The sequence below is a fragment of the Pleurodeles waltl genome, chromosome 7, assembly GCF_031143425.1.
Source record: "Pleurodeles waltl isolate 20211129_DDA chromosome 7, aPleWal1.hap1.20221129, whole genome shotgun sequence".
Lineage (NCBI taxonomy): Eukaryota > Metazoa > Chordata > Amphibia > Caudata > Salamandridae > Pleurodeles > Pleurodeles waltl.
In genome coordinates this window covers 913,072,594-913,097,942 of record NC_090446.1, presented here as the reverse complement: position 1 = coordinate 913,097,942, position 25,349 = coordinate 913,072,594, and the positions used below count along the sequence as shown (strand labels likewise).

General features: G+C 43.2%; 2 protein-coding genes across 2 annotated transcripts in view; one reads left to right on the top strand and one right to left on the bottom strand.

Annotated features, from left to right (window-relative positions):
* Window positions 1-203: 203 nt before the first annotated feature.
* LOC138245722 (cationic amino acid transporter 2-like) overlaps window positions 204-25,349 on the bottom strand; it is a 187,186-nt gene continuing 162,040 nt past the window's right edge. Inside the window, exons 11-12 of the mRNA XM_069199580.1 lie at window positions 4,228-4,307; window positions 204-1,547 (exon numbers count right to left, since the gene is read on the bottom strand). Of these exons, the coding sequence (XP_069055681.1) occupies window positions 4,254-4,307 (54 nt within the window). The 3' untranslated portion in view covers window positions 204-1,547; window positions 4,228-4,253. The remainder of the gene's footprint in view (window positions 1,548-4,227; window positions 4,308-25,349) is intronic.
* LOC138245851 (zona pellucida sperm-binding protein 4-like) overlaps window positions 15,054-25,349 on the top strand; it is a 45,726-nt gene continuing 35,430 nt past the window's right edge. The window contains exon 1 of the mRNA XM_069199828.1: window positions 15,054-15,326. Within this exon, the coding sequence (XP_069055929.1) occupies window positions 15,089-15,326 (238 nt within the window). The 5' untranslated portion in view covers window positions 15,054-15,088. The remainder of the gene's footprint in view (window positions 15,327-25,349) is intronic.

The following is a 25,349-nucleotide window of genomic DNA, read 5'->3' as shown; positions in this document are numbered from 1 at the left end:
ACCTTCCAATCGCATTATTTTATTATCAGACTGATTGAAGAATCCATGCGCGATCCTTTCCACTAATCAGCCAATTCCAGTGCTGCACCACTTACGTCACACTAACACACACCCCTTCTCAGCGTGATCGCTGAGACGCTGACAAGGTATATCGTTCCGATTTCTTTCACAAGTCACACATTAAATCAACGCAATATTAATTTGTGAGCAAACTTTTTTTTTTTTATTGTTTATTTACGCATAGAAAATAACACATATAACTATTCACTATATTATAGCACATTACATTTAATGGAAATTACAGTCAGCCAGGAACATACCCTTCAACCTAGAGGGTCTCCAAGAACTGGGGAAAGTTAAGGCAACTAACAACTCGTCTTGTCAAATCCGTATAATATTTCAGAAAAAATACCAAATAAATTTTTCTTGAAAATGAAAAAAAACTCCACAAATCACAGTAGTCCCATTATGACATCGTCATTCCATGTCGTAACCGTAATCTGTTACCAAAAACTGCTGCAGCGCCATGTGATCCTAGCTATTACTTTAAACTGAATAGTGGATTTTGACAAGAGGTCAATGGATCGACGCGACAAATGAATGAGTGGATGTCATCAATGTTCAATGAGATTATCAACAGTAAACAATACATTTAGAATTCAGAACCTCAAACAATAACCACACCTGTTTATTAAGAAGAATTATTAATTTATTTCCCTAGATTAACAATGCTAATGTCACAAAAATAAGTCTCAAACATAAGTGATAAGCATATAGGAAAAATAGTGGCTGATTAGAACATCTTACATATCTGAGTTTAATCAAAACAATCAAGCAAATAGTCTCCAATATCATAACACTGATTGATAACACCAGAATTGGAACTAATGGTGATGTATACATTAGTACAAACAATCAAAGAGTGTCAATATAAATCTTGAGCATTTGAAAGTTAATACCCTCTCTAACCACAAATTAGCATTAACATGTTGGACTTCATGTAAAAGAATTTAGAAACACAAATTTAGAAAAACATACTAACTTGGGTTATTATAAAAAAACATTATTATTAATATGCAGCATTTAAACTACTTGTTGCAGCTGGTACCTGCAAAGCAAAAGAGACACAAATAACAATTCAATTTCTTACATTACTCATAGAACAACAACATGTTGTCTACTTCAACAAAGGGACACCATCAGGTAAGTCTTCGGAAGATCGGGCCTAATGATAGCTAAACCCAAACTGCTAGCATGACTCGAACCATCAGGAACTCTTGAACACATAATCTCATCTCCCTCTCTGGAATCTAGAATCTAAGTGTAGAAAATCCTACCTAGCTTGTTATACTAACCTTCAAAACGATTATGATTGGTCAGTACATGGGGTGGTTACGATTCAACCAATAGTAGCTCTAATTGATAACCTAAATTGTTATGACATCAACGATAACCAAGGCACATTCATAACAGTAACTTTTCCTCTTCCATCTCATCTGTGACTCCATTTTTCCATCAATCTTCCACATTGTAACATCTACTTCTACCTTCAATGAAGAAAGCACATATTAGTGACAATTTCAAACAATAGAACATTCAACTTATGCAAGGACTTTATCAAACTTGACCTTGTAAGACATAATGCAACAACCCATTAGGGGTAGCTCTGTACACATCTATTAAGCCATTTAACAAGCTTTTATGTAAGCATTGAACCACAGAAAATAACCACAACTTTAGATAGAATGTTGCTCAGTCAAAGAACAGCAATGAATTATGGCAACCATTTTCAAAAGTTACAGTTTTTTGCATGTTAATTCGCTATACGGTTAATACATTAAACTTATTAATAAAAAATATTAGAAAATTCACACTCTCACACCTGTTACTCATGTTTCCCCCCACCCAACTCTCTTCTCTTAAACTCTGCAACACATAGCCAAGCAAATATGTACTGGTGTATTCCCACTGTTATTGTTATCCTGCGCATGATGAACTTTCTGTCACAAAATGTAACAACAATCCAAGGCGCTTCTGTTCATTCGCTGTGCCTATTCATTCATAAAACATGTTATTGTTCATGTATTTAGTTTTGTTCTAGCATCTCTGGATGTCATTAGCATAGAAGGTGCTGAATAATTATTCATGTAGTGGGCTAGTGCTTACATGTTAATTAAATATGACTAATTTTTCATGTGCTCTGATTTTCTGATTAAATGCTACATTTGCTCACACTGACTTCATCTGCAAAAAATGGTATAATATCCCTTGATTTTGGGGTGAGCCATAAGACATTTCTTTTCTACTAGGGAGGCTGTCCGGTATTCTCCCCATTTTGCTGCCCACTTGGAACTTAGAATAATTTCAAATGTGTGCATTCTCTGTATAATTTTCATTGTGGGCCATCATGGAAGTGACCCTGTAATGTCGTCTGTTCCCATGATTCCACAGGAACGGATAATAGGCTCTTGCTCAGATCCCTTGTTTTTAGACCAGCTAAAACGTGCCTTACAAAAGGAAGATTCACACTTATGGCTTACGCATCCACACCATTCTTTATCTGATTGCATATTCTACCACAACTAACACTTATTCATCCCTATAGGCCTAAGAGATCAGATATTACACTGGTGCCATTCATCCTCCCTAACTGGTCATTCAGGAGAAAACAAAATCAAGGAATTATGTAGTTGTTGGTTTTGGTGGGAATCCTTTGACAAAGATGTTCGAGCGATTGTACAAACTTGTCCTGTGCATACTAGTAGTAAATCTTCTCACATACCCCCAGAAGGACAGTTAGTCCTTCTCTCGGTACCTCGAACACCTTGGCGTACCATTAGAATAGATTTTTTAAACCGATTTGCCAAAATACCATAGAAACACCTATATATTGGTGGTAGTAGATCTGTTCTTGGAGATGTCTCACTTCATCCCACTCTCAAAGCTCCCAACTGCTAAAGAATTAGTCACGCCTTTTATCACACACGTAGTTCAACTCCATGGTTTGCCCTGTACTATAATTTTGGATCGGTGCACACAATCCGGATCCACATTTTGGGAAGAAATCTGTGCTGACCTCCACATTGATCATTGTCTGTCTTCAGCATATCGCCCTTAAATAGATGGTAAAATGGAGCAAACCAATCAGACTATGGAGCAATTTCTCCATTGCTTCCTAGTCACGTTAACTAGAACTTGGTTCTTGGCTCTGCCTTTGGCAGAGTTTGCATACAATAATAGTGCTCACTCGGCACGTAACATGTCCCCATTTTACTAGAATCAGGGTTGCCACCCAAGATATCTACCATTCCAATTGTCATCAGAAGTACCAGAGATGCACACAAATATGATTGACGTACAAGACATCCGGCAAAAGACCAAACAAACATTAGAAGACACTAAAAATAAATTAAAAAGTAGGCAGACAAGCATAGTACTCCTGCCCCCAGCTATGTTGAGGGAGTTCAAGAATTTCTAAGCACACATTTGTCATTGCCATTTTTCTCTTTGATTAAGCCATTTCTCCCAACCACTCAACCTGTACCACCTCCATCTCCAATAATGATAAATAATTATGCAGAGTTTGAAATCCATCACATCCTAGGCTCCTGCAGGCATCATGGGCAATAATTTTACTTGATAGAATGGAAAGAATGCTCCCCAGAAGAGTGATCATGGGAACCTGCTACTTATTTTCATGCCCCACGGTTACTTCGACTCTTCCATGCTCGCTTCCCCTCCAAACCACACCCTGTTAGTAGGGCTTTGGGAGGAGGGGTACTTTTACAATGTGCACTTCTTGTGCCATTTGCAACCCTCTAGGTGTCCATGATTGATGTTAAGGCCCGCACAGCTCTTAGTAAACATTTTTGCATCATCCACATGTATTCCAAAATAAGCCTTTGATTTCATTTAATTATGAGCCATGATGTTACATAGTATTATTGTTTATAACCCATGATATTTATACAGTATTACTGATTAATGCATTTCAATAAGGATTAAGAGCAGGCCAAATGCAAAATTCAAAGCCCCTTCACATGCCTTCAAACATGCTGCTTGTGAGTCATCCCCAAATGCTGTCAAGAGCTGTTCCAGAACCTGGGAAAAATGATGACTCAGCACCTGAGGAAAATGAGGACTCACTCCCCCATGCCAAGCTACATGAAAGGTTTGTATTTAAATCACACCCGCGTCACTCTCATTGTTTAGCTTAAAGATCCTTACCTGTTCTGTTCCAGCTCCCGATCAGCTTAGAGCCTTCTGACTCTGCTCCTGTTTCCTGGTTTCCTCCCATAGTGAGATTCCTGCAAAAGAGAAAGACAAAAGAAGCATGTTACTGTAAGAATGCTAATGCGCCCTCGCACATCTGGGATTCAAAGGTTTGTGAATATTAATGCCTACTGTATTTCTCATGCTCTTTCCTACATGGCAGCTAAAGGTATACAGTCATAAAATTACAAATATTTACAGTGTTACATCTAGCAAAATAATATAGACCCCTCACTAAAGAAGCATTGGCAAAGCCAATAGGTCTCAGTAATCCAAGATCTATAGCCATTGCCAATGTTAATGCCTAGAGGAAATGCCAATGCAATGTCGGTGCTAATGGCACTTGGTGCCAGGTGAGGCCTGCCCACTTCACAGCATCACCAGCGGCACGTGTAATGTGCCCTTGCCCCTCCACCAGATGAAGTTTATGAATATTCCTAGAAAAGCAGCGCACTGATGCAAAGATATCAATTGCTGTATTTCCTCTAGGTATCTGTTTACCACCCCCCCCCGAAATTGACAGCTGTCCACTCTCTTAATTGGGCTCCTCAGAAGGGAAAGGGATGCATTTGGTGCTTTTAGAATACATTAGGACCTATTTCCTCGAGCCCAAATATACAATGCAATAACAGTTATCTGTGCACGCACATATCTTACATAAAAATGATCATCTGTTCAACCCAATTGAGGGAAAAGTGTGATGTTTAAATCTGTGCTAGGGACAGGCACGATGGAAAGAGTTAATAAAGGTGGGCTTATTCATAGTTTACATAGGGCTTTTAATTAAAGCCCAGCTTGGATCAATACATGCATAACTGGGGATGATGAAGGAGGCGGGAATCCCATGTGGAACGGGAATCGGAGATTCCCTGCGCAGCCTTATAGGGCTGAAATCAATGTGTGATACTTATGATCGCCCACGGTCTGGGAGCAGCACTGAAGAAAGAACTGATGGCTAGAAGCTGCCTCTTCCACTGCCCGCTTTAGTCATGTCCTACTGAACTAAAGGAGCGCAGCATACAAGCAAACAATAAGTCTACTTGTGTTTGTTTAAAATATTAAGGCATTACAGCTATTTGTCTCAATAACGTGTGTTGTATCACTAAGTATTTACATGCTAAAAAGCCAGCCCCTGTACCTTAGGACTGTATGAATGAATCTGTTTTACTCGAAAAACAAAACTAGCTGTAAGCAACACTGGGACAATAATTTATCAAAATTCTCTCTCTTTGTTAAGTCCGAAAAAGAAAGTAAATAGTTGCCATCCGAAAATAGTGTCTAACGTTCGAACTTGGTCTTTGAATGCGCAGCAAAATGCAGAGATCAGGACAAGATTTACAGGCCTGTTTACAGAGGAGCTCAGATCGAGTGAAAACACGTGTTATTGTGTGTAGTACTCTTCAATAAAGAAAAAAGTTGTTCCAGAAACAGTTGCGAAACTAGGAGCAGTGGATGCATATGGTAATTGGCCCATGCTCTTGTGGAGGGCTAAACACAGGAAGAGGCATGACAAATGCATTCCATTAACAAATGGGGAGAAAGAATATGAGAGTGACGATGGAGCCAGCAAATGGGAGGCTATGAGCATGGAGAAGCCCATAAGGTATATACAACATGCCTCTTCAAGACAGTGCATGCGCTGTCTAGCCAAGACCAAAAAAGGGCATAAAAAGGATTCTCAAAGTGGAAATCTACTGCAAGGGTGTCAAAAGGGATAACCAACATAAAAAACTCTTGCTTATTATGGTAATTTGTGAGACTTTCTGTAAGAAAATACCTGTCTACAAGCTTTAATATACTGTAATGACAATCCACCCTAAAGGAATATTGGATTTAATACATGCTTTTCACAATACATAAGTCATGCCTACTGCCTTTCTTTTGGCTTTTCATAGTAAACAGATCAGGTCTATAACCTTGATCAATGGCTTGTAAATGAGTGAGTCTTACTAAGTTAAGTATTTTCTTCCCTACAACTCAAAGTACAATACAGCATTCTTTTTCAGTGGAAGCACACATCTTCTGCCCAACCACAATCTGTACTCAAGGAAGTGATACGTTTGGTGATGCCAAAGCTGCTCCCTCAATGAAGCTTCTTAAAGCTGTTTTACTGTCACATAAGGTCTGGCAACAACTGCAATGTGAAGTCAGACCTAAAATGTGCACTTGTGAGTCACATATACTCTGCAGCAGGACATAAATTAAGGTCAGACACTGATGTGGTATTGCAAGTAAAGCCGCACATTGGGAAGGTGCACCAGTGATCAGGGGGCGTAATGGATACCCCGGCAGTGCTGGGGGGGGGGGGCAGTCTTTCATCCATAAAGGTAGGGTTTGGGGCTCAGCTTGTCAGCTTTAGGATGTGGGTATTACGAGGGGGACCTTCATGATTCCTTGCAGTGCAAGGCCAAGTGTTCCTTACACAATGGCCTGTGATGCTAGGTGCCTAGAACAAAACTTCATGAAAATGCACAAGCTGCTTTAGGACTATACGTAGAGTTGCATAATGGAACGAGGCTCCAGGCAAAGTCCTGCATGAGATAAGAACTTCTAGAAAAGTCAAAGCAGTGAAGCAGGGCTCTAACAAAAGCCACACAGTAAAACTGGGACAAAGTAATGCACTGTGGCAGGGGAAAAGTAAAGGCATTCACTGGAGGAGGACTGAAATGTAAATGTGTCTGCTGGTTACACATGTGCACTGGGACAGGGATATGAGTAAACCCATACTAGACTACTGGTGAAGCACTGTAATCAGACATGCGTGGCTTAAACATGTAAACTACATTTCTATGATTCCCGCTCACCTGCAAGCATTGCATTTTACTTTACCTTTCTCTTGTCAATATTTTGAAAACCTTCATACATATTTTGCACAGAATCAAAATTGCAACTGGAATACATGATCATTGTTTTGTGTGCTCTGCAGAGAGACCATGGATCAGGCAACTATGTATTCTGAACACCTTTTTGATTTACAGAATATCTCAAAAGTGGCCCTGTTATAACCACCTGTAAGTAACTCAGTCCAAAGTGTGTGCTGTACAATCCATTCAATCTTTGCTTTTCTCTCCTGCTGGTTAATTGCATGAGAGCAACGTCTGGCTTGGTTAAGGGAGCTGCACAGCAGACGGCAGCTTCCGAACACTGAGGAAGATGTGCAGCAGTGGGTAAATATGATTTATTTTAATTCTATTTATTTTAAATGGTATTGTAGTTTTATTTTGGGCTTTTGGAGGGGGCCCTGTTTTATTATGGGGTTTGGAGGGAGGGGGTGTATAATTTGGAATTTTGGAAGCGTTGGAGCACTTCACTCGACCCACCACTTTCAAAGGTTACCAGCTGCCCCTGGCCAGATACGGAGCCATTTTAATGTCTATTTTTAAATACTACCCAGAAAGACCCAGCCCACCTAAAACTCTGACTATAAGTAAAACCATGCACTGGAGCAGAATTACAAATAAAGCCAACTCTGAGTTTGATTATGGATAAATCCATGCACTGGAACTGGGCTACAAGCAAAGGAATGCACTAGAGATAGGACTATGAGTAAAGCCATGTTTTATAGCAAGACTACAAGTAAAGCTACCCACTCAAATAGGACGATAAACACAAGGATGAACTGGGGCAGAGCTACAACTAAACAGGATTGTTGTAATAAAGGACTACAATTTAAACAGTACATCATTTGCTGTAACAGAAAACAAATAAGCCAACCTATGGGACAGGCCAACAAATAAAGTAATTCATGCGGGCAAAATTACTTATGAACTCATGCACTGAGGTAGAACTACAGGCAATGGTGTATTAGAGTTCTGACTGATTTCACAAAGAATGTAAACCATAACTCCTACGATGCTCTGGGTGAGAGCAGGGGCAATACAATGAGGGGTGCATGAGGTTCTACAGCACCCCCAGAATTACCTTGCAGGACTTCAAAAGAAGAATGATCCATAAAAATGCATTTCATTTTGTTTTCTTATAGCAGCATGTGGCATTTGCTTACATTCAAAGGTAGAAGTCAAATGTCAGGCAATGTCTTCTGACAAATTGCTGTTTTTAGGTATAGACTAGAGAGCACATGCGCTGTCTCTTCAACACTACTGTAATTTTCAATTGGGCTTAGAACCAGCCCATTGTTTACCATTTGTTGGATTGCATGGCACTCATCTCTACAGCCTCGTAATTGGTCGCTGACGGCCTAGCATAATGTCCATTCCTGTCTATGGAGCAGGGACAAAGCACTGATTGATTCAACTTAATCAATGCCCGTCTGAGGCTCCTGACATGATTGACAAACTTATTTTTTTACTTCTAAGGCCCTGCAAACAGAAAGGGCCTAATTAAGAGTTTGGTGGGCAGGAAAGCACATCTGCCAAACTTCTGACAGGGTGGCCGATGCCTTCGTGGCGACCACCATGTTGGAGTTATTAAGAGTTACATTACAAGTGACATTGTTCCTTTCTTATGTGTAATTTCCAAAATTATGCTTGAACACATAACCGTGCAGTACACCCCAATCCACCCCATTCCAATTCAATCTGCCCCACTTCAACCCATGCCAATCCACCCCACCTCACCCAACCAATCCATCCCACTCAATCTAATCTGCCCCTCTCAATGCAATCCACCCAAGACCAATCCAATCCACCCCAGACCAATCCACCCCACTCCTATTCTAACCACTCACACCAATCCACCACACTCCACTCCCCCAACCCACCCCACTCAAATCTGCCCCATCTGCCCCACTCAAATCTGCCCCACTACAATCAAAAACAATCTGCCCCACTCTAGTCCAATGCAATCTGCCCATCTCCAATCCAAAACAATATGCCCCACTCCAATCTGCCCCACATCAATCCTAAACAATATTCTCCACTCCAATGTAAAACAATCTGCCCACTCCAATCTATCTCACTACAATTTAAAGCAATCTGTCCCACTCCAATCTGCCCCACTCTAATCCAAAACAATCTGCCCCACTCCAATCTGCCTCACTCCAGTCCAAAACAATCTGCCCCACTTCAATCCAAAACAATCTGCCACACTCCAATCTGCCCTACTCCAATCCAAACAAGGCTGCCCCACTCCAATCTGCCCAACTCAAATCCAAAACATTCTGCTGCATTCCAATCCAAAGCAATCTCCCCCACTCCAATCCAAAACCAATCTGAACCACTCCAATCCAAAACAATTTGCCCCATTCCAATCCAAAACAATTGGCTCCAATCTGCCCCACTCCAATCCAAAACATTCTCCCCCACTCTAAACCAAAACAATCTGCCCCATTCCAATCAAAAACAATCTTCCCCACTCCAATCCGTCCCACTCCAATCTGCCTCACTCCAATCAAAAACAATCTGCCACATTCCAATCCAAACAATCTGACCACCCCCATAATAACAATTTGTGCCACATTAATCCAAAACAATCTGCCCCACTTCAATCCAAATAATCTGCCCCACTCAAATCCAAACAATCTGCCCCACTCAAATCCAAACAATGTGCCTTACTCTAATCCAAAACAATCTGCCCCACTCCAGTCCAAAACAATCTGCCCCTCTCCAAACCAAACCAATCTGCCCCACTCCAATCTGTCACACTCTAAATCAAAACAACCTGTCCCACTTCAATCTGTCCCACTCCAATCCAAAACACCCTGCCTTCCACTCTGTCCCACTCCAATCAAAAACAATTCTCTCCACTACAATCCACCCCAACCAATCCACCCCACTCTAATCCAATCACCCTCACCCCAATTCATTCCGCTCCACTCCACCCAATCCACTCCACCCCAACCCAATCCACTGCAATCAATCCCACTCCAATCAAAAACAACCTGCCTCCCTGCAATCTGCCTCACTCCAATCTGCCCGACTGCAATCTGCCCCCACTCCAATCCAAAACAATCAAGCCCACTCCAAATCAAAACAATATGCCCTACTCTAATCTGCCCCCTTCAAATCCAATCCACCTCACCCCAATCCAATCCACCCCACTACATACAAATTCACACCACTTAAATCCACCCCACTGCAGTCTACCCCACACCAATCCACCCCACACCAATCCAATACAGCCCAATGCAATCCACCCAACTCCAATCCAACCTGCCACAATCCACCCAACTCTAACCCAATCCGCCCCAGTCCAGTCAAATCCACCCTCCTGTCCAATTGACCCCATTCCAATCCAATTTATCCCATACCACTCCAGTCTAATCCACCCCACCCCTCTCTAGTCCAGTCCAGTCCATGCACTCCATTCCACCCCACTCCAGTCCACCTCACCCCAGTCCAATCCATCTACCTATTCCACCCCACTCAATTCAATTCACCCCACTCCAATCCATTCCACCCTAACCAATACACCTCATCCAGTCCACCCACTCCAATCCAGCCCACTCCACTGCAATCCACCTCCTCCACTCCAACGTGCCCCACTCCACTCTAATCAAATTGACTCCAATCAACCCTGCTCTACCCCCAATCCAACCCACCCACCCCAATCCACTCCACACCATTCTAGCCCAATCTACCCCACTCCAGTCCAATAAATTCAATCCACCCCACTTCAATCCAATAAATTAATCCACCACACTCCAGTTCAATGTAATCCACTCCACGCCACCCCACTCCACTCTAAACCAATCCACCCTAATCCAGTCCACCCTACCACAGTCCTATCACTCCAGTTCAATCCACCCACCCCAATCTAATCTAATCTAATCCACCCCACTCCAATCCACCTTTAAAGGAATGCCTCTTTTTTAATGTTCACCCCCACATTTTGTGACTAATGCTGCTGGTTTTTCGACTCACAGAGTGCACTGAGGCCTGCTAACCAGACCTCAGTGCCAGTGTTCTGACCCCATGCAAAGTTCATGTCAAATTGGATACAGCCAAGTGTCAAGGCCTGACTTACTTATAAGTCCCTAATTTATGGTGCCCAGTGCATGTAAGGAAGAGTGTCCATTCAGGGCTGCAGCACTATTTGTGCCACCCTTTGTGTGATAAAAAATGAGATGGCTCCCAGCCTGTCACAGCAGACTGGAGGCTTACACTGCCAGTTTGTCTTTGCCATTTAATGCAATGGCAAAGCCACCCTGCCTCTTAACATTATATCCGAGTCTTCACTAAGGAAGGTCTATTGAGTGCCATGACAGGGAGCTGTATTTTGTTAAGACATATATACTTTGATATGTCTCGATATCAAAGTTTCCAAATTGTCTTTTTGCTGTGGGGAAAGTTGGTAGCCCTATTGGCAAACACAGGGTTACTGGGTGACGTCCCCACTGGGCTAACATTTGACTGGGACTACCAAACTGGGTCATGTAAGGTATAAAGTTAATCATGAAATTAAATGCAATCTGATGCTCAGGTCGAAATTAATGTCACTTAATGGTTGGCCACTTTTAGAAAATGACCACTCTGGGCTCTGCTTATCCAGAGACCTCACAAAGGGACACACACATAGACAGCTTTCCGACTGCCTGGGCAGACGTATGAAAAACTCCCAGGCCCAGGAACAAAGGCAGGGCTGAAGCAGTGAGGCGTCACTTCCTCTGCCAGAATGGCCACTCGGGGATTTGCCTGGTGGCGTGCTTCAAAGTAAAAGCCATGTTTGATGGGCCACCTGGCCCAACAACTCTGAGCAAGATGCCTTTTGTCCCTGTAGACAGCGTGGAGACAGGACCAGAGAGGGGAAACTCGCACCCACACTGGTTTTACCATGGGCGTGTTGTCCCCAGTTAGGCACACCTCGAGGGTGGGCTTCCTTACTCCTCACGACAGAGGAAGGGTCATGCCATCTTGAAAGGAGCAGGAATGTGCATTCTGGGATAGCCAGATGCCACACATTGCAGGAACTTCCTCACTAGGTAGGAGGGGACCCAGTAGCCCATTGGCTAGTGACTGCGTGGACCTATCAGGGCACTTTCCAGGGATAAATATGGTACCCTTAGCACGCTGACCCTCAGTACTCGCTCGACCTGGAAAGAGGACGAGAAGGAGACCACTCTACATTCATTGGAAGTGCACAAAGAGATGCTGCAATGCCAGAGTGACTGCACCTACTACACATTTAGGCTAGTGGAGTTTGGACCCTGTTCTGCATGCTTAGCTAGGGGAAATGCTGATCTCTGGCCCCAGTCCAAATCAGAGACTCCAAGGGTCAGTTGACTGGCCCTACAGAACAGCACTGGAGACATTAAAGCTAAAGGAATACAAGTCACATCTCTGGTAGCCATCGTATAAGTCTTGTTGTTACTGGATGCCGGGAACACCCAGGTACAATTCAGAGTCAGCCAAAAAGTGTACCCAAGTCGGCTGGACCTATGAGTGTAGGTTGTCACTGGATTTGTCACCCAAAGGGACACTAGCTTTCACCAAAGATTTGCACCATGATCACTGTTTTGCCAAAGGACAAGGTCTGCATCAGAAGCCTTTGGAACCCTGGAAAGAGGACTTTGTGAAACCTCAAAATCCGTGGACAGAGTTGCTCCACTCACTTGTAGACTGATCCAGACTTCACCCCCATGGAATGTACAGTGTCCGGAGCATCCTTCACCATTTTTGTGAGCCTGCATCCCTCAACATCAGGACCACTCAATTATAGTCTATGGTGGTCATCCTGTAAAGTTTGGATCTTGCTCTATAACACTCTGGTGTCCAGGTAACTGTCTAAAGTATCCTCTCCGGCCCCTTGGACCTCTGTCCTGCCAAACTTGGTCTCCCAACCTGGGCTGGAGTTCCCGAACTAACTTTTCCAAACTTTTAAAAAGTTTCTAAAGTTTTTTGTTGACCAATTCTTTTTGTGGTTAATGCTAAAGTTATTTATTCCTTTAAAATTCAATCTCTGCAGAACCCTCTGGCGGCTTTTGATTTTCATGGTCTCTAAAAATTAATAAAAAACAAATCTATTTGTCTAACCCGGTGTCTAGTTTCTTTCATGTCGTTTGGCTTTCTTATTCTCTTGTTTGGTGTTGTTAAATGCTTTACACATTGGTTCTTTGCCAAGCACTACCGCTCGCATCCACACCTAACCTGGGTTGAGCTTAAGGTTAAGTAAACATACCTGACTGGACCCATTATGGTATTTCTGAGTGTACTGCATGGTAGGACTCTCATCCATCCCATATGTTACACCCCAAATCCTCACACCACCCCAATCCAGTCCACCTCACCCCATTCAATCCCCCACTACACTCCACCCCAGTCCACTCAATCAGCTCCACTCTACCCCAATCCACCCCACTCCACTATAATCCAATCCAGCTCACTATCTCAATCCACTCCAATCAACTCCACCCTATTACACCCCACCCCACTCCCCCTACTCCACTCTGTGACAATGCACTCTATAGCACTGAACTCTACTCCCCTCTACTCAACTCTACTTCCCTCTACAATGCCCCACTCCCCCTACTCCACTCTGTGACACTGTATTCCAACAAATCCACTCTACATTAGTCACCCACTCCATGCCACTAACTTTTAGCCATGCTGAACAGCAGCTACACTGGTGTACAACATGGCAAAAAGATGCTGCCAAGCATTGTATAGGTGAGACCTATTGGCTTTTCCAATGCTTGTTTAACATTGAGATTAATATTAACTTTCTCTTCTGTTACTTCAGTGACTGAATTTTCAATCAACCGATAATCCTTCTAGGGTAGAGGGGTTGTGAAAGGAGAAGACTACAGTATGTCAAATGTTTTCTAGCACACAACATATTTAGAAAACTTGTAAATGAACTTAATAAATATTTCAAAATATGTGCGCAGCAAGTGAAGTGCAAATGACTACTGAAGGTTCATTAAGTCAAATATTGGAAAAACGTGCAGCTGCAAAAAAAGATGTATATCTTTATAATTGTAAAATGTGACGATACAAATATTTTATTGTAATCGAAATAATCCAAGACACTTTTCTTGTGTGATAAATATGTAAATAGACCGTTCTTCCACACGTTATTTGCGCACCATATAAGCCGAGCAGTAAACTGCATGCTTGATGCAGTTCGATTGCCATTCGAGCAGGACATTTCAGTAAAAAAAAAAATGCACGCTCTGTAAATGGCTAAGCCCGCCTCCTCTCCTTACTTTACTCCTGTATCTGGGACAATGCGCTGCAAAAGGCCTCAAGGACCCAAACTTCAACCCTGCCATCCTCCTGCTGATTGGAGGTGGCGCGTATGCTACAATACACGTGGCTAATTGCTTTGATTTTTCACTAACCCTGTGACCGCAGTGACATCATATTGATGGCCGCACCCCCACTCCGAAAATTACTCCGGTTCCACTAGGTGAAAGCCTGAAAAGCAGACGTGCTTTCATAGTTTGGTCTGATACATGTGCACAAACGTACACGGGATCTTGATGTGCAACAATTAACATGAAGTTCCTTTATGCCTTACCCTTACAAATCAACATCAAATATTTCAGCCAAGTTGATTAGATTGAAGTAAACAAAACTACACGTCCCAGAAGGCACCTGTCTGTTAACTGGAAGGTTTGACTTGAATGCAGGTGTCTTGGAGTAGGGCGATATCGGGTCCCTACTTAGAGTTTTCTTTGTGTGGGAAGAAGTAACTGTTTTCAACTTGATACACACAGCACGTATAAAAGATGCATAGATATATAAGTTCAAGCATACAAATGTCCTCAGTCGCGTTGCTGACTTGATTAACCACTCGATGATTCTCGACAAGTGTGATTGACAGATGATTGGCCGCACCTGAGATTGCCCGCGAACCTGAAGGCTGTAGGGTATCGGCTGCTCTGTCGCCCATACTACCTGACAGCCTTACTGAGTAAATGTCTCCGCTGAAGGGAGACGCTTTCAGTTTCCCTGGCAGTATGAGTGGGTTTAGAGCACAGGTGGTGGTGTTATTGTTGTTCCATAGTTTAGTATCTCGTGTGGAGGCTCTCGGGGTCTTTGATGAGCTTGTGCTTGATGGGGGCTCCTACCTGCTGGATTGCGGTCTCCAGAGCCTGCGGTTTGTTCTGCTTTCCGGTCACAAAGCAAAGGGTTCGTCAGTAATCACTTCTAAGGGTGAGTAAGGGGAGTAAACCCTTGAAAATAAAGTATGGCTGATTCTTTCTGGTTTCCCTGGTTACGCATGAGGTTTTTAGAAGAGTGGCTGCAGACTGCCGTTCTTCTGCTCTTCCTGTGTTCCCCCATCTATCACGTGTCCCTGCTGCTGGGAGGCGGATGCTTGAATATTGTCGAATAAGAGCCTGCAGCAAGCTATGTGCAGCGCTTAATCCAAATTAAAATAACAAACTGGCCTGGAGTCATGTGGAATGTCTCCAGCAGTCATAACCCCTCTTTCTGCTTTTCTCATCGCAATCAATCGTTTGTGACTTGGAACATGGGCTAAAACCTTGGATTTCAAAGTTTAAGTTACAGTAGCAGAATGGCATGGGCTGTTGGCCTCGCATTCTGATGAGGTTGGTTACCCCTGACAGGTATGTATGTTTTGTTGCCAATCATCATATTTAAACATAAACGTGAGGTTTGTGGGTTCCCAGTAGGTCCCGACTTTACCTGTTGTAGGTATAGGTTGGAAATTTCAGTGTGGCATTAGAAAATACCTTTTTGTAAAATGCTATTTATTTATTTATTTATTTTCGCCAGCTCTGTTTATCCTTTGGTATGTTGTGTGTGTCGTCTCATTTGTCTTCCACCCCCCTACAACGTGAGGCAATAACTCTGCCCACTTCAGCCAATCTATGACTTCACTGAGAGTGATGACATTCTGTTCTTTCCCAGGGGACATATCAGCACAACGTAAATTTATCTTATTTACTTATTTTTGCGATTTGTATACAGTATGGACTTGGCCCAAAGGCATTAGAGCACTTCTGCAACAGAGCAGAAAGGGAATTCTGGTTAAGAAACTTCATAGAACAATCTTAGGGCAAGGAACAAACAGTTCATACCAGCAATGACGTCACAGGATGAGAAGTAGTTGACTAACTATCATAGTAAGTCAGCAACTAATCGAAAGAGCAGAGAGAACAACCATTTCGTAACCAGAAAGACCGGTGATGTCGACATAAGAGATGCGAGCAAGACCCCCCCCCCCACACACTTTAGCCCAGGGGTCTCTTAAATAGGAGTGAGAATAGATAGGAGGCTGTATGAAGGGCTAATAGGAGGGATTTTCAAAGCCTTGCTGCACTACCAGGGAACCCTCGCTGAGCTCCAGAGACAGTTTTCCAACCCTATAGGAGGGAGTGGAGTTGTGAGGGTTTTAATAGTTATGCTTCCAGTCTTAAATTTGGCTCTTGCGTTGATGGGGAGCTGTTGAAGGATGAAATATGCGGCCTAGATGGTGGTCAAGGATGAAGCCCAGTGACTTGGCATTCTCCGCAGTGGCTAGTTTACAGATCAGGGGCAGAAGGATTACAGCCCCTCTTGCATGTGAAGGTTGAACTTTTTGAAGAGATTGGTAGAAATTCAGTTTTAGTTGGCGTGCCTTTTAAGTGGTCATCTGTGATCCAATTTTTAACCTTGTTGAATGTGGAGGAGAGAAAACAACCCGCTTCAGGTAGACTTGAGTATTATCCACTAAGTGATTATAGATTTTTCTTAAAACTTTGCCAAGAAGTAAAAGATATGAACTAAACTGGGTCGGGGAGACGATAGAGCCCTTGTGTGATTTTTTTTATTTTTTTTATTTTTTTTTGCTACGTTTGCCCGAGACAGAACGTTCCATTTTCACTGTTTGTAAATAACTAAACGGGAGTCAAATCACTTTAGGACTGTCTCGTTCAGACTCATCCATTCCCCCCACCCCCCCCGGTTGCTGATCGGAGCATGGTGACTGATTATATGCAAGGCAGCTGGAATGTCTAAGAGCACAAGTCATGGGTTCATGGAGTCTAAGAGGCGTTCAAAATTTGCCGTTTCTGTGTTACAACCCCGCCAAACTGGAAAACACTGAGGTTATTGGACTGAGTGAGAGCTGTGATGTTAAGCAGCTTGCTAATACCTTCCCTAAGAAGGGAAGTATGAAAACCGTGCAAAGGTTGTTCAGATCATTCAGGCCCTTATTTATACTTTTTGACGCAAAACTGCACTAACGCAGTTTTGCGTCAAAAAAATTAGCGCCAGCTAACGCCATTCTGAAGCACCATGCGGGTGCCGTATTTATTGAATGACGTTAGCCAGCGTTAGCCGCTGGCGCCGTCTGGTGTGCGTTAAAAAAAAAAATAACGTACACCAGGCAGCGCCGGCGTAGGGGGATATGGGGCTTGGGCGTCAAGAAATGGGGCAAGTCAGGTTGAGGCAATTTTTTCGCCTCAACCCGATTTGCGCCATTTTTTTCACTCCCAACCCCCATAGAAATGACTCCTGTCTTAGCAAAGACAGGAGTATGCCCCCTTGCCCAATGGCCATGCCCAGGGGACTTATGTCCCCTGGCATGGTCATTGGGCATAGTGGCATGTAGGGGGGCACAAATCAGGCCCCCCTATGCCATAAAAAAAAACACTTACCTGAACTTACCTTAATGTCCCTGGGATGGGTCCCTCCAGCCTTGGGTGTCCTCCTGGGGTGGGCAAGGGTGACAGGGGGTGTCCCTGGGGGCATGGGAGGGCACCGCTGGGCTCCTTCAGAGCCCACAGGTCCCTTAACGCCTGCCTTTTGCAGGCGCTAAAAAACGGCGCAAAAGCGGCCGTACGTCATTTTTTTTGACCCGCCCACTCCCGGGTGTGAATTTTGCCCGGGAGTATAAATCCGACGCACATGCCTCGGAGTTGATTTTTTTTAGACGGGAACGCCTACCTTGCATATAATTAACGCAAAGTAGGTGTCCACGCTAAAAAATAACGCTAACTCCATGGACTTTGGCGCTAGACGCGTCTAACGCCAAAGTATAAATATGGAGTTAGTTTTGCGTCGAAATTGCGTCAAAAAAAACGACGCAATTCTGGCGCAAACGGAGTATAAATATGCCCCTCAGTCCTTTTCCATTTTCCAGAATGGGGAAGACCAGTAGCGTCGTGGACCCCTCACCCCAACTTTTTAGCAGCTAAAGTGGGGGTTGTCACTGGGCCTTACAGTCTGGGACAGCTTCCCTCTAAAATGTTAACTGTTTTTTTAAAAAACATTTGAGTGCTGCAAACAAAAGTCCCTAATAACGCGTTACAGAAAATAACTTGTATCAAATGGAAACGGCTGCACATATGGAGTGAGAAAAGTAAGGGAAGGTAGGTGAAAGGAAGTTAGGAAAGGCTAAAAGAGTTAACACAGGGAACGGATAAAAAGGGATGGGATACATGTATGGAAGAATGAAACAATATATGAAATGATAGATGGATGAACACTGACAATTGGATGGAATTGTGAAAATATGGCTGAACAGGTAAAAGGGGGGAAGAATTGTTCACGAATGGAAAGGTCATGCAAGAACTGAGCTGGGTGGGAGGATGAATGCATAGAACAATTATAGGAAGGATCAAATTTACTTCCATGGCTGTGTCTGTCATTGGAGGTTTAGTTCTAAGTGTATGGGGGCATTTTAGGATATTTTTGTTTGTCTTCACCCTTGGGGAAGACCGAATCAATTTTAGACTGGTGAGGGGCGGAGGGGACAAGGAGTATGCAAAATTCACAGCATTTGGTTTTGTATAATTATGATAAATTAAGGCAAAAATTGATGTAATTATGCAAAATGCAAGTGTCATTTCTCGCTATATTTTACTGCAAAATTCATCTTTGTTTTTTGGCAGGAGGACACAATTTAACAAAAGGACTGCAAATAGCCAGTCTCCTTCTGATGTTATTGTGTGTTTGTCTTACATTTTTACTGTGAATTGCGTTTTTGCAGTAAATCTTTACTGTGAATGATGCAAGTGGCATCATTTTGCATAACTAGTATAACGCAATATTCCAGAAAGTATATGAACTAGGTCAGCATAATTGAAACTTGACCTAGGCCTAGAAAGCAGCTTGTTTCAGTGAGTTCATTAGGGTAGTCCAGTACGGTAGCAGCATCTTGGCTATTTCCTTGTTCAGTGAGCCAGTCGAAGTGTGGGAAAGGATAACTGAGTTAGAGCTTGTCAACGTGCGACCAGGACCAGTGGGAATGTAATCGTGTGTGAGTGGCTTTTGGAAGAATTGAGTGCTCAATGGACTTAAATTTCTCTGCAAAGTAGATGCCAAGTTTTTCACATTTAGCTGCTGATGTGGAGACTGAGCTGGTGGGGGAGTGGGAGTTTCAGTAGCTTTGGGCAATTTTTTAACAGCATTGAGCATGGAGTTAATGTGGATAGATATAGCTACAATTTTTTTTTTTCTTCAGTTTTATATAGAGCAAACTTGACCAAGAGTTATTGGAGTGCCTTACAGGAACACCAGTTTCATTACACAAGGACACATTAATTTTTTGTAGGTAGGGGTTAGATTACGTGATTTGCCCAGAATCTCAGGATGTTGAGATGAGACAAACCTGGTTCAGCAGCTCTGACCATGTTAGATTTGTAGTTTCTCTTAGTAGACTCAACAATAGTAAGATTTGAGGGTGAATGTGTGTCTTGAGGTTTTCTCAAGATTCCTCAGATGGCTTATTTCAGCAAATAGATCCTTCAGGAACAAGTGAAGCTAAGGCTTATGCCGTTTACTCCTTTTTTTCAGTGAAGCATATTCATTAATTACATCGGGCTATCAATGCATTTGATGTATTTGTTGTGGAATTGATGTAAATGATTTTAGTGTCATGATTTATTTTTCTATCTTGAAACTGCAAAAGTTGTTTTTTTTTTTTTTTTTTTGTAATTTTTTTTTTTTAGGGCAACTGATAGCTCAAAAGAAACTTGCACGTTGTAACACCAGTCCACTGCAATTGGGTCTTCAAAGGACAGAAGAGTGCCTTTGGAGATAACAAGATCAATAATAGAGCCTTTTTTGCGTGTTGGTTTCTGACCGTGCTGGAGGAGGTTGTTGTCCTGTAGAAAAGAGAACAGGTTAATAGGATTTTTATCTTCACTCCAGCGAAAATTGATGTCTCCAAAGAAGTTGAGGGCTCCAAATGTATTAGCTGTGATGATATAAATTCAATGCACATTTACTTAATCTACCCGTGCCTGGGGGGAAAAAAATAGTAGTACGTAACTGGTACTTAGATAAAGCACTCCAATACCTTCGGATCAAGCCTGTGCTATTCAAAAACTGCAAACAAAATAAATAGAAAAATAGTACTTTCATTTGAAGATGCGATGCCTTCTGGGGCACCTATTGAAAGGAAGGGAGATTATCAGCTGGAAGTAGTTTGCAGCTAGGCGTGCTCCTATGAATTACTTTTACACCACCACACTGTCTGTTTTCATGATCACAGCAGATAATGGACTAATGTGAAAGGAGGAGAAGAAAGTCTAGGACCTTGCTATTGTGTAATTCAGCCTAATATTTTTGGGGATCAGGATATCAAGTTGAGGTGCACTATAGTCTGAAAGTAACAAGCAATGTTTAGCTGTAGATTTGCAGTTGTGTAGCATGCACCTGGTGTCAGGAGGGTAGAAACTGTGATATAGATGGAAGGAGAGGGGTGTACTAGGTGATGGGGTTGCAGTATTGGTACTCGGTGGTGGGGAGACAAAGTTTAGTTGATGAGCCGTAGGCAGATGAGTAAGATGCAGGAAGAGAAGAGGGTCAGGGTGGAGACGGGAGGAAGAGTGAGTGGCGGTAGGAGCCAAAAGAGATAGGAGGTATATAAAGGGACTGATGGGTAAAACAATGTGTGGAAACGAGGAATGAAATGGGATACTGGTTAATGCATCAGGGTGAGATTGGGAAGGCGAAGGGAGGGATTGGGCTCCGATTGGATCGGAACAGTTTCTAAGGGAAGAAGATAGTAAGGAGAATCATGGGATGATTGTTCAGGGGAGTATTAAAGGGGGAGTCAGGACCGTTGTAAGGGGCAATCAATCAAACAATGAGAGGGTAGTGGTAGAGTTATGTCATTGGCTCGGTTGTTATGAGGGTATTTAGGAAGAGAAATAGGTAAAGGAGATTCCTGAAGTGGTGGAGAATCAAAGGGAGTCATGTCAATGCTTGGCAGACTGTGATTATGGAAGAGTGATCCTTGAAGAGGAAGATAACCAGTAGTGGTCCAATCTGGGTTAAATTGGTTAGTAGCCAGGAGATCAAAGGGTGGCAGTGGAAGGTGGGGGTAGAGTTGAGAGACTGAAAAGGGTGATCTACGGAGATTAGATCTGTATTTTTAGATTGGAGAACAATCTTTAAATTAATGAAGATGGAAATAGAAAGATAGCCATTGAATGTGAAGAGGATGCAACTTGCAGCCTTTCATCCATTAGGGATGACATTTATTGAAGAGCTATTTAGGGTCTGAGATAAGGAGTAGTGCCATCTGACTATGTTCTAAGTCAAAAGTAGAAGATTCGTTTTTTGCGGGTTCCCTGCCGAGCACAGTGATACTGGTCAGCCATCAGTGTCAGGGAATTCCCCAATAATCGTATGTTTGACATATTTACAGCATTTCTTTCAATAGGGTTGGAGAGTAAATGAATAAGGAATTGATTCAAACTTTAGAGAGTTGTTTTGAAGGGTAAGAGGAGTTGCTGATTGGCATGATAGACCTCTGTTAGGGCTGGAGAAGTAAATCATAGAGTATCTAGCACAAAATGTGCACCTCCAGCTGAAGGTTATAATTCTCGAGAGAGACTTCCTATTTCACCTGCATGAAGCAGGTCACTGAGTGAACTCTGCCTCCAGATTGAAGTGAGGCCTTGCTCTCTTGCTCTGCCAGTAAGGTCCTGAATTACTAGTCAATGGGTCTGGTGCACTTCATCTCTACTGGTACTGGGTCTTATTCTGGGATGAGTGAGAGGCCTTGTTCTGAGCCAAAGGGCCACTTTCTAGAAATCGAATAAGATGAAGTGTCATCCAACTCTGCAAATCTGTTCTTATCAGGCAGTTCCTGGGTTTCTCACTGCCAACTGGGGATGTCAGATGTGTTCCTCAACGTTTCCTTCCGCCTCCTACATAGTGGTGGCCAGGCTCACTCCTGGCAGTTTGCAGGACACGGCAGAATGTTCCGAACACCCACGGCAGCTGGGATGGTCATGTTGTGGGCCAGGAGAGTCTCTGGAACTTGCAGTTGAATACTGGGGATTGATGCATCATCATGGTGCTCGAGGGTCTTCTATATTGGTAAGTAGGTCGCAAATTGATAAAAGAACCATGGGTTAGACCCGGAGTTTTGCTTCCTCTGGGGAGCTCTGCACATACCTTGATGCTTTGCCGAGGTGGGGAAATTGGCAGGATTGAGATTCTTGGCTGCTGGGGAGGCTCCATCTAGGTAACCATCTCTATTCAAATTCCCATTCTGACTCAGAGAGCATCCCAGGCATAGGTACATGGACACACAGGGCTGTGTACAATGTCTGCTACACTTGCATCACAAAAACAACACTGATACATTTGGAAACTTAATGTGCTCCACCCTTTTACTGGGTCTAAATCTTTCCCTCTTTGGATTCCTCTTTTTCACCCTCCCACTGCACTTCACTCTCTTCCATCCTCCTGCCTTGGTCAGCAAGGCCTTCAGGTACTCTCAATATCCTTGGTGCTAGGCAGACCTGTATTGAAGAGAGACGTTAATCAGCAAAATTAGGTTTTAGGTATCTCCATCAAAGGGAAGTATTTTTTCCATATAGTAATTGAAGACCTCTCCTTCTTCAGGAATAGTCATTCTTCAGAGCCCACTATGGCAATGAGTGCTTTTTGAAAACAAAAAATATATATTTTTGCTTTCAGACATTTTTACATTTTATTCTATATTGGTGAGTACCCGGCCCTCCCCAACAATAAAGCCGTACAAAAAAAACCTGACACAACATGCATTAACAAAGTCAAAAGTTTGCAACCAACACCAAACCTATTGGCTTTGCAGATGTTTGTTTTTGGTGGGTGGTAACCTGAGATGACTTCAACATTCTGCGGGTTTGTGCTGCTCTGTGTGGATTGATTTGAATCACTCACCCATGCCAGATCACCACAGCAGGTAGGATTCTAACCTACTACTAGAGTGGTTGAATGGTGAAGTACGGTTGAAGAGGAGATTATAAAGTAAAGGACAATGAGACCGCATAATCATGACAGTCACCAGTATAGTGGGTAAAAGACTGCCTTAATGCAATAGGTCTGCATGAAGGGAAGCAGATCCATGGCAATGCTGTACAAGCTAAAGCTATTCCATCTCGCTAATAATGCAGTGAGTGCCTAACAGCCCACACTTCAGCACCCTCATAAAGCCCCCATCCACATTAAAGGTTCTCCCAGTCTCTTCACAACACATGCCATACACTTAATTCCTTGAGGGCATCATGGTGACTACTACCTACATACCTACGGTATTGTGTTCTGCTCATGGGTAACGAATATCGTTTTTTGCTTATATTTTTATGATGAACTAGTCCCAAATTTCACTACCGCCTCATGCTAGGCCCCTACGCATGAGTGCATGCAGCACCTCAGCCTCTGCTCGAGACCACTTCAACAATATGTGCAACCATTTAGTAGTGTCTGGGATAGACAGCGCCTTCCAGTTCATGGCTATGATGCACTTAAATGTGACAAATGCCAGGTCAGTAAATCTATGAAGGGTTGTCCCCTCGGGCTCCGTGGCGCAGTCCCAGCAGGCAGGATTTAGGGGTCGGTGACAGGGTGTGGTGTATTATGTCAGCTGTAGTCTCAACTACCCTCAGCCAAGCCACCTGTAAGGGAGGGCATTCCCATACCATAGGATAGAAGCCAGCTTCAGGCAAACCACAATGTGGGCACTTAGGGTCAGCTGTTGGGAACATAAGTTTAATGTGGTAAGGGTAGAGAAGCTTGGTGCAAGTAGGTGAACTGTGTGAAACAGAGCCCAGGGTTGCGCGACACTCCCTTAATGCCGGATAAGGCTGATGACCATGAGCACTGGGACAGAGGACTAGCAAGCACCACACCACGGCGCTATCCATCCCCAGCCAATTTGTATTGTTCAAAGCAGTACATATTGCAGAAATTGCTTTTCCAGTCCCTGAAGCAGACAATAGGAGTGTGAGTGCTTGCAACGGTGTTGGTTCCATTTCGCCGTTTTGCCATGTACTATGTATAAGTCATCTGATTGCATTGTATGATAAAAAAATAAACCAACTTGCAATCCGTTGACTACCTTAAGTTCATCTAACGTCGGTAGTGTATCCCCTTCAAAGTAATCTCCCACCATCATGAGCTTCGCAGCTTTCCACAGGGTCATGTCATGATGTCAGAGCACGACCTGAGCATCTGGCAACTACATTACGGGTATCAATGGTGAGTACGGTATGTTAGGAAGTTTACTATGTAAAAAAAAACCTGTGCCAAAAGGCTCTGGCTGCGGTCATTAGAATAGATCCACATATTTGGGGGGAGGGGAAACATGTCTTGTCAGTCAACCAGCCAAGCATACACTGAGGTGACACAGAAGAAGCTGGTCACACTTGTTTTGTCTGGGTTCTGAGACTCTCTCAACCATTGTAGCTGAGCCGCAGCATAGTATAATTCAAAGTTAGGCATGCCAAGACCCCCCTTGTCCAGTGGGAACTGTGTCCTGGTCAAGGCCTGTCTGCGCCTATCTGTCCCCCAGAGTAGATCAGTTAATAAGCTGTGTATTGTTCGGAAAAAGGATCCTGGTAGAACAATTGGTAACGCCGCAAAAAAATACAGTAGTCTAGGTGGAACTATCATTTTAGCTATGGCTACTTTGCCTATCGGTGAAAGCGGAAGTGAGCACCAGAAAGGAAGCAAACCTCTTATAGATCTGGTGGCACGGTCATTGCCTTCTTTTAGATCTTTTATGAAGTGATATACTTGTATCCCTAGATATTTAAACGTGGTATGGCACCACTCTAGTCAGTAATTTGGAAGGGTATGTTGTTCATCCAATCGGACAGGTGACATGGGAAAAATACAAGATTTGGACCAGTTGTTCTTCAGCCCCGATATTGTGCCGAAGGAGTCTAGCAAGGACATAACCCCTGGTACAGACTTTTCCTGATCACGCAAATATTAAGGTGTCAT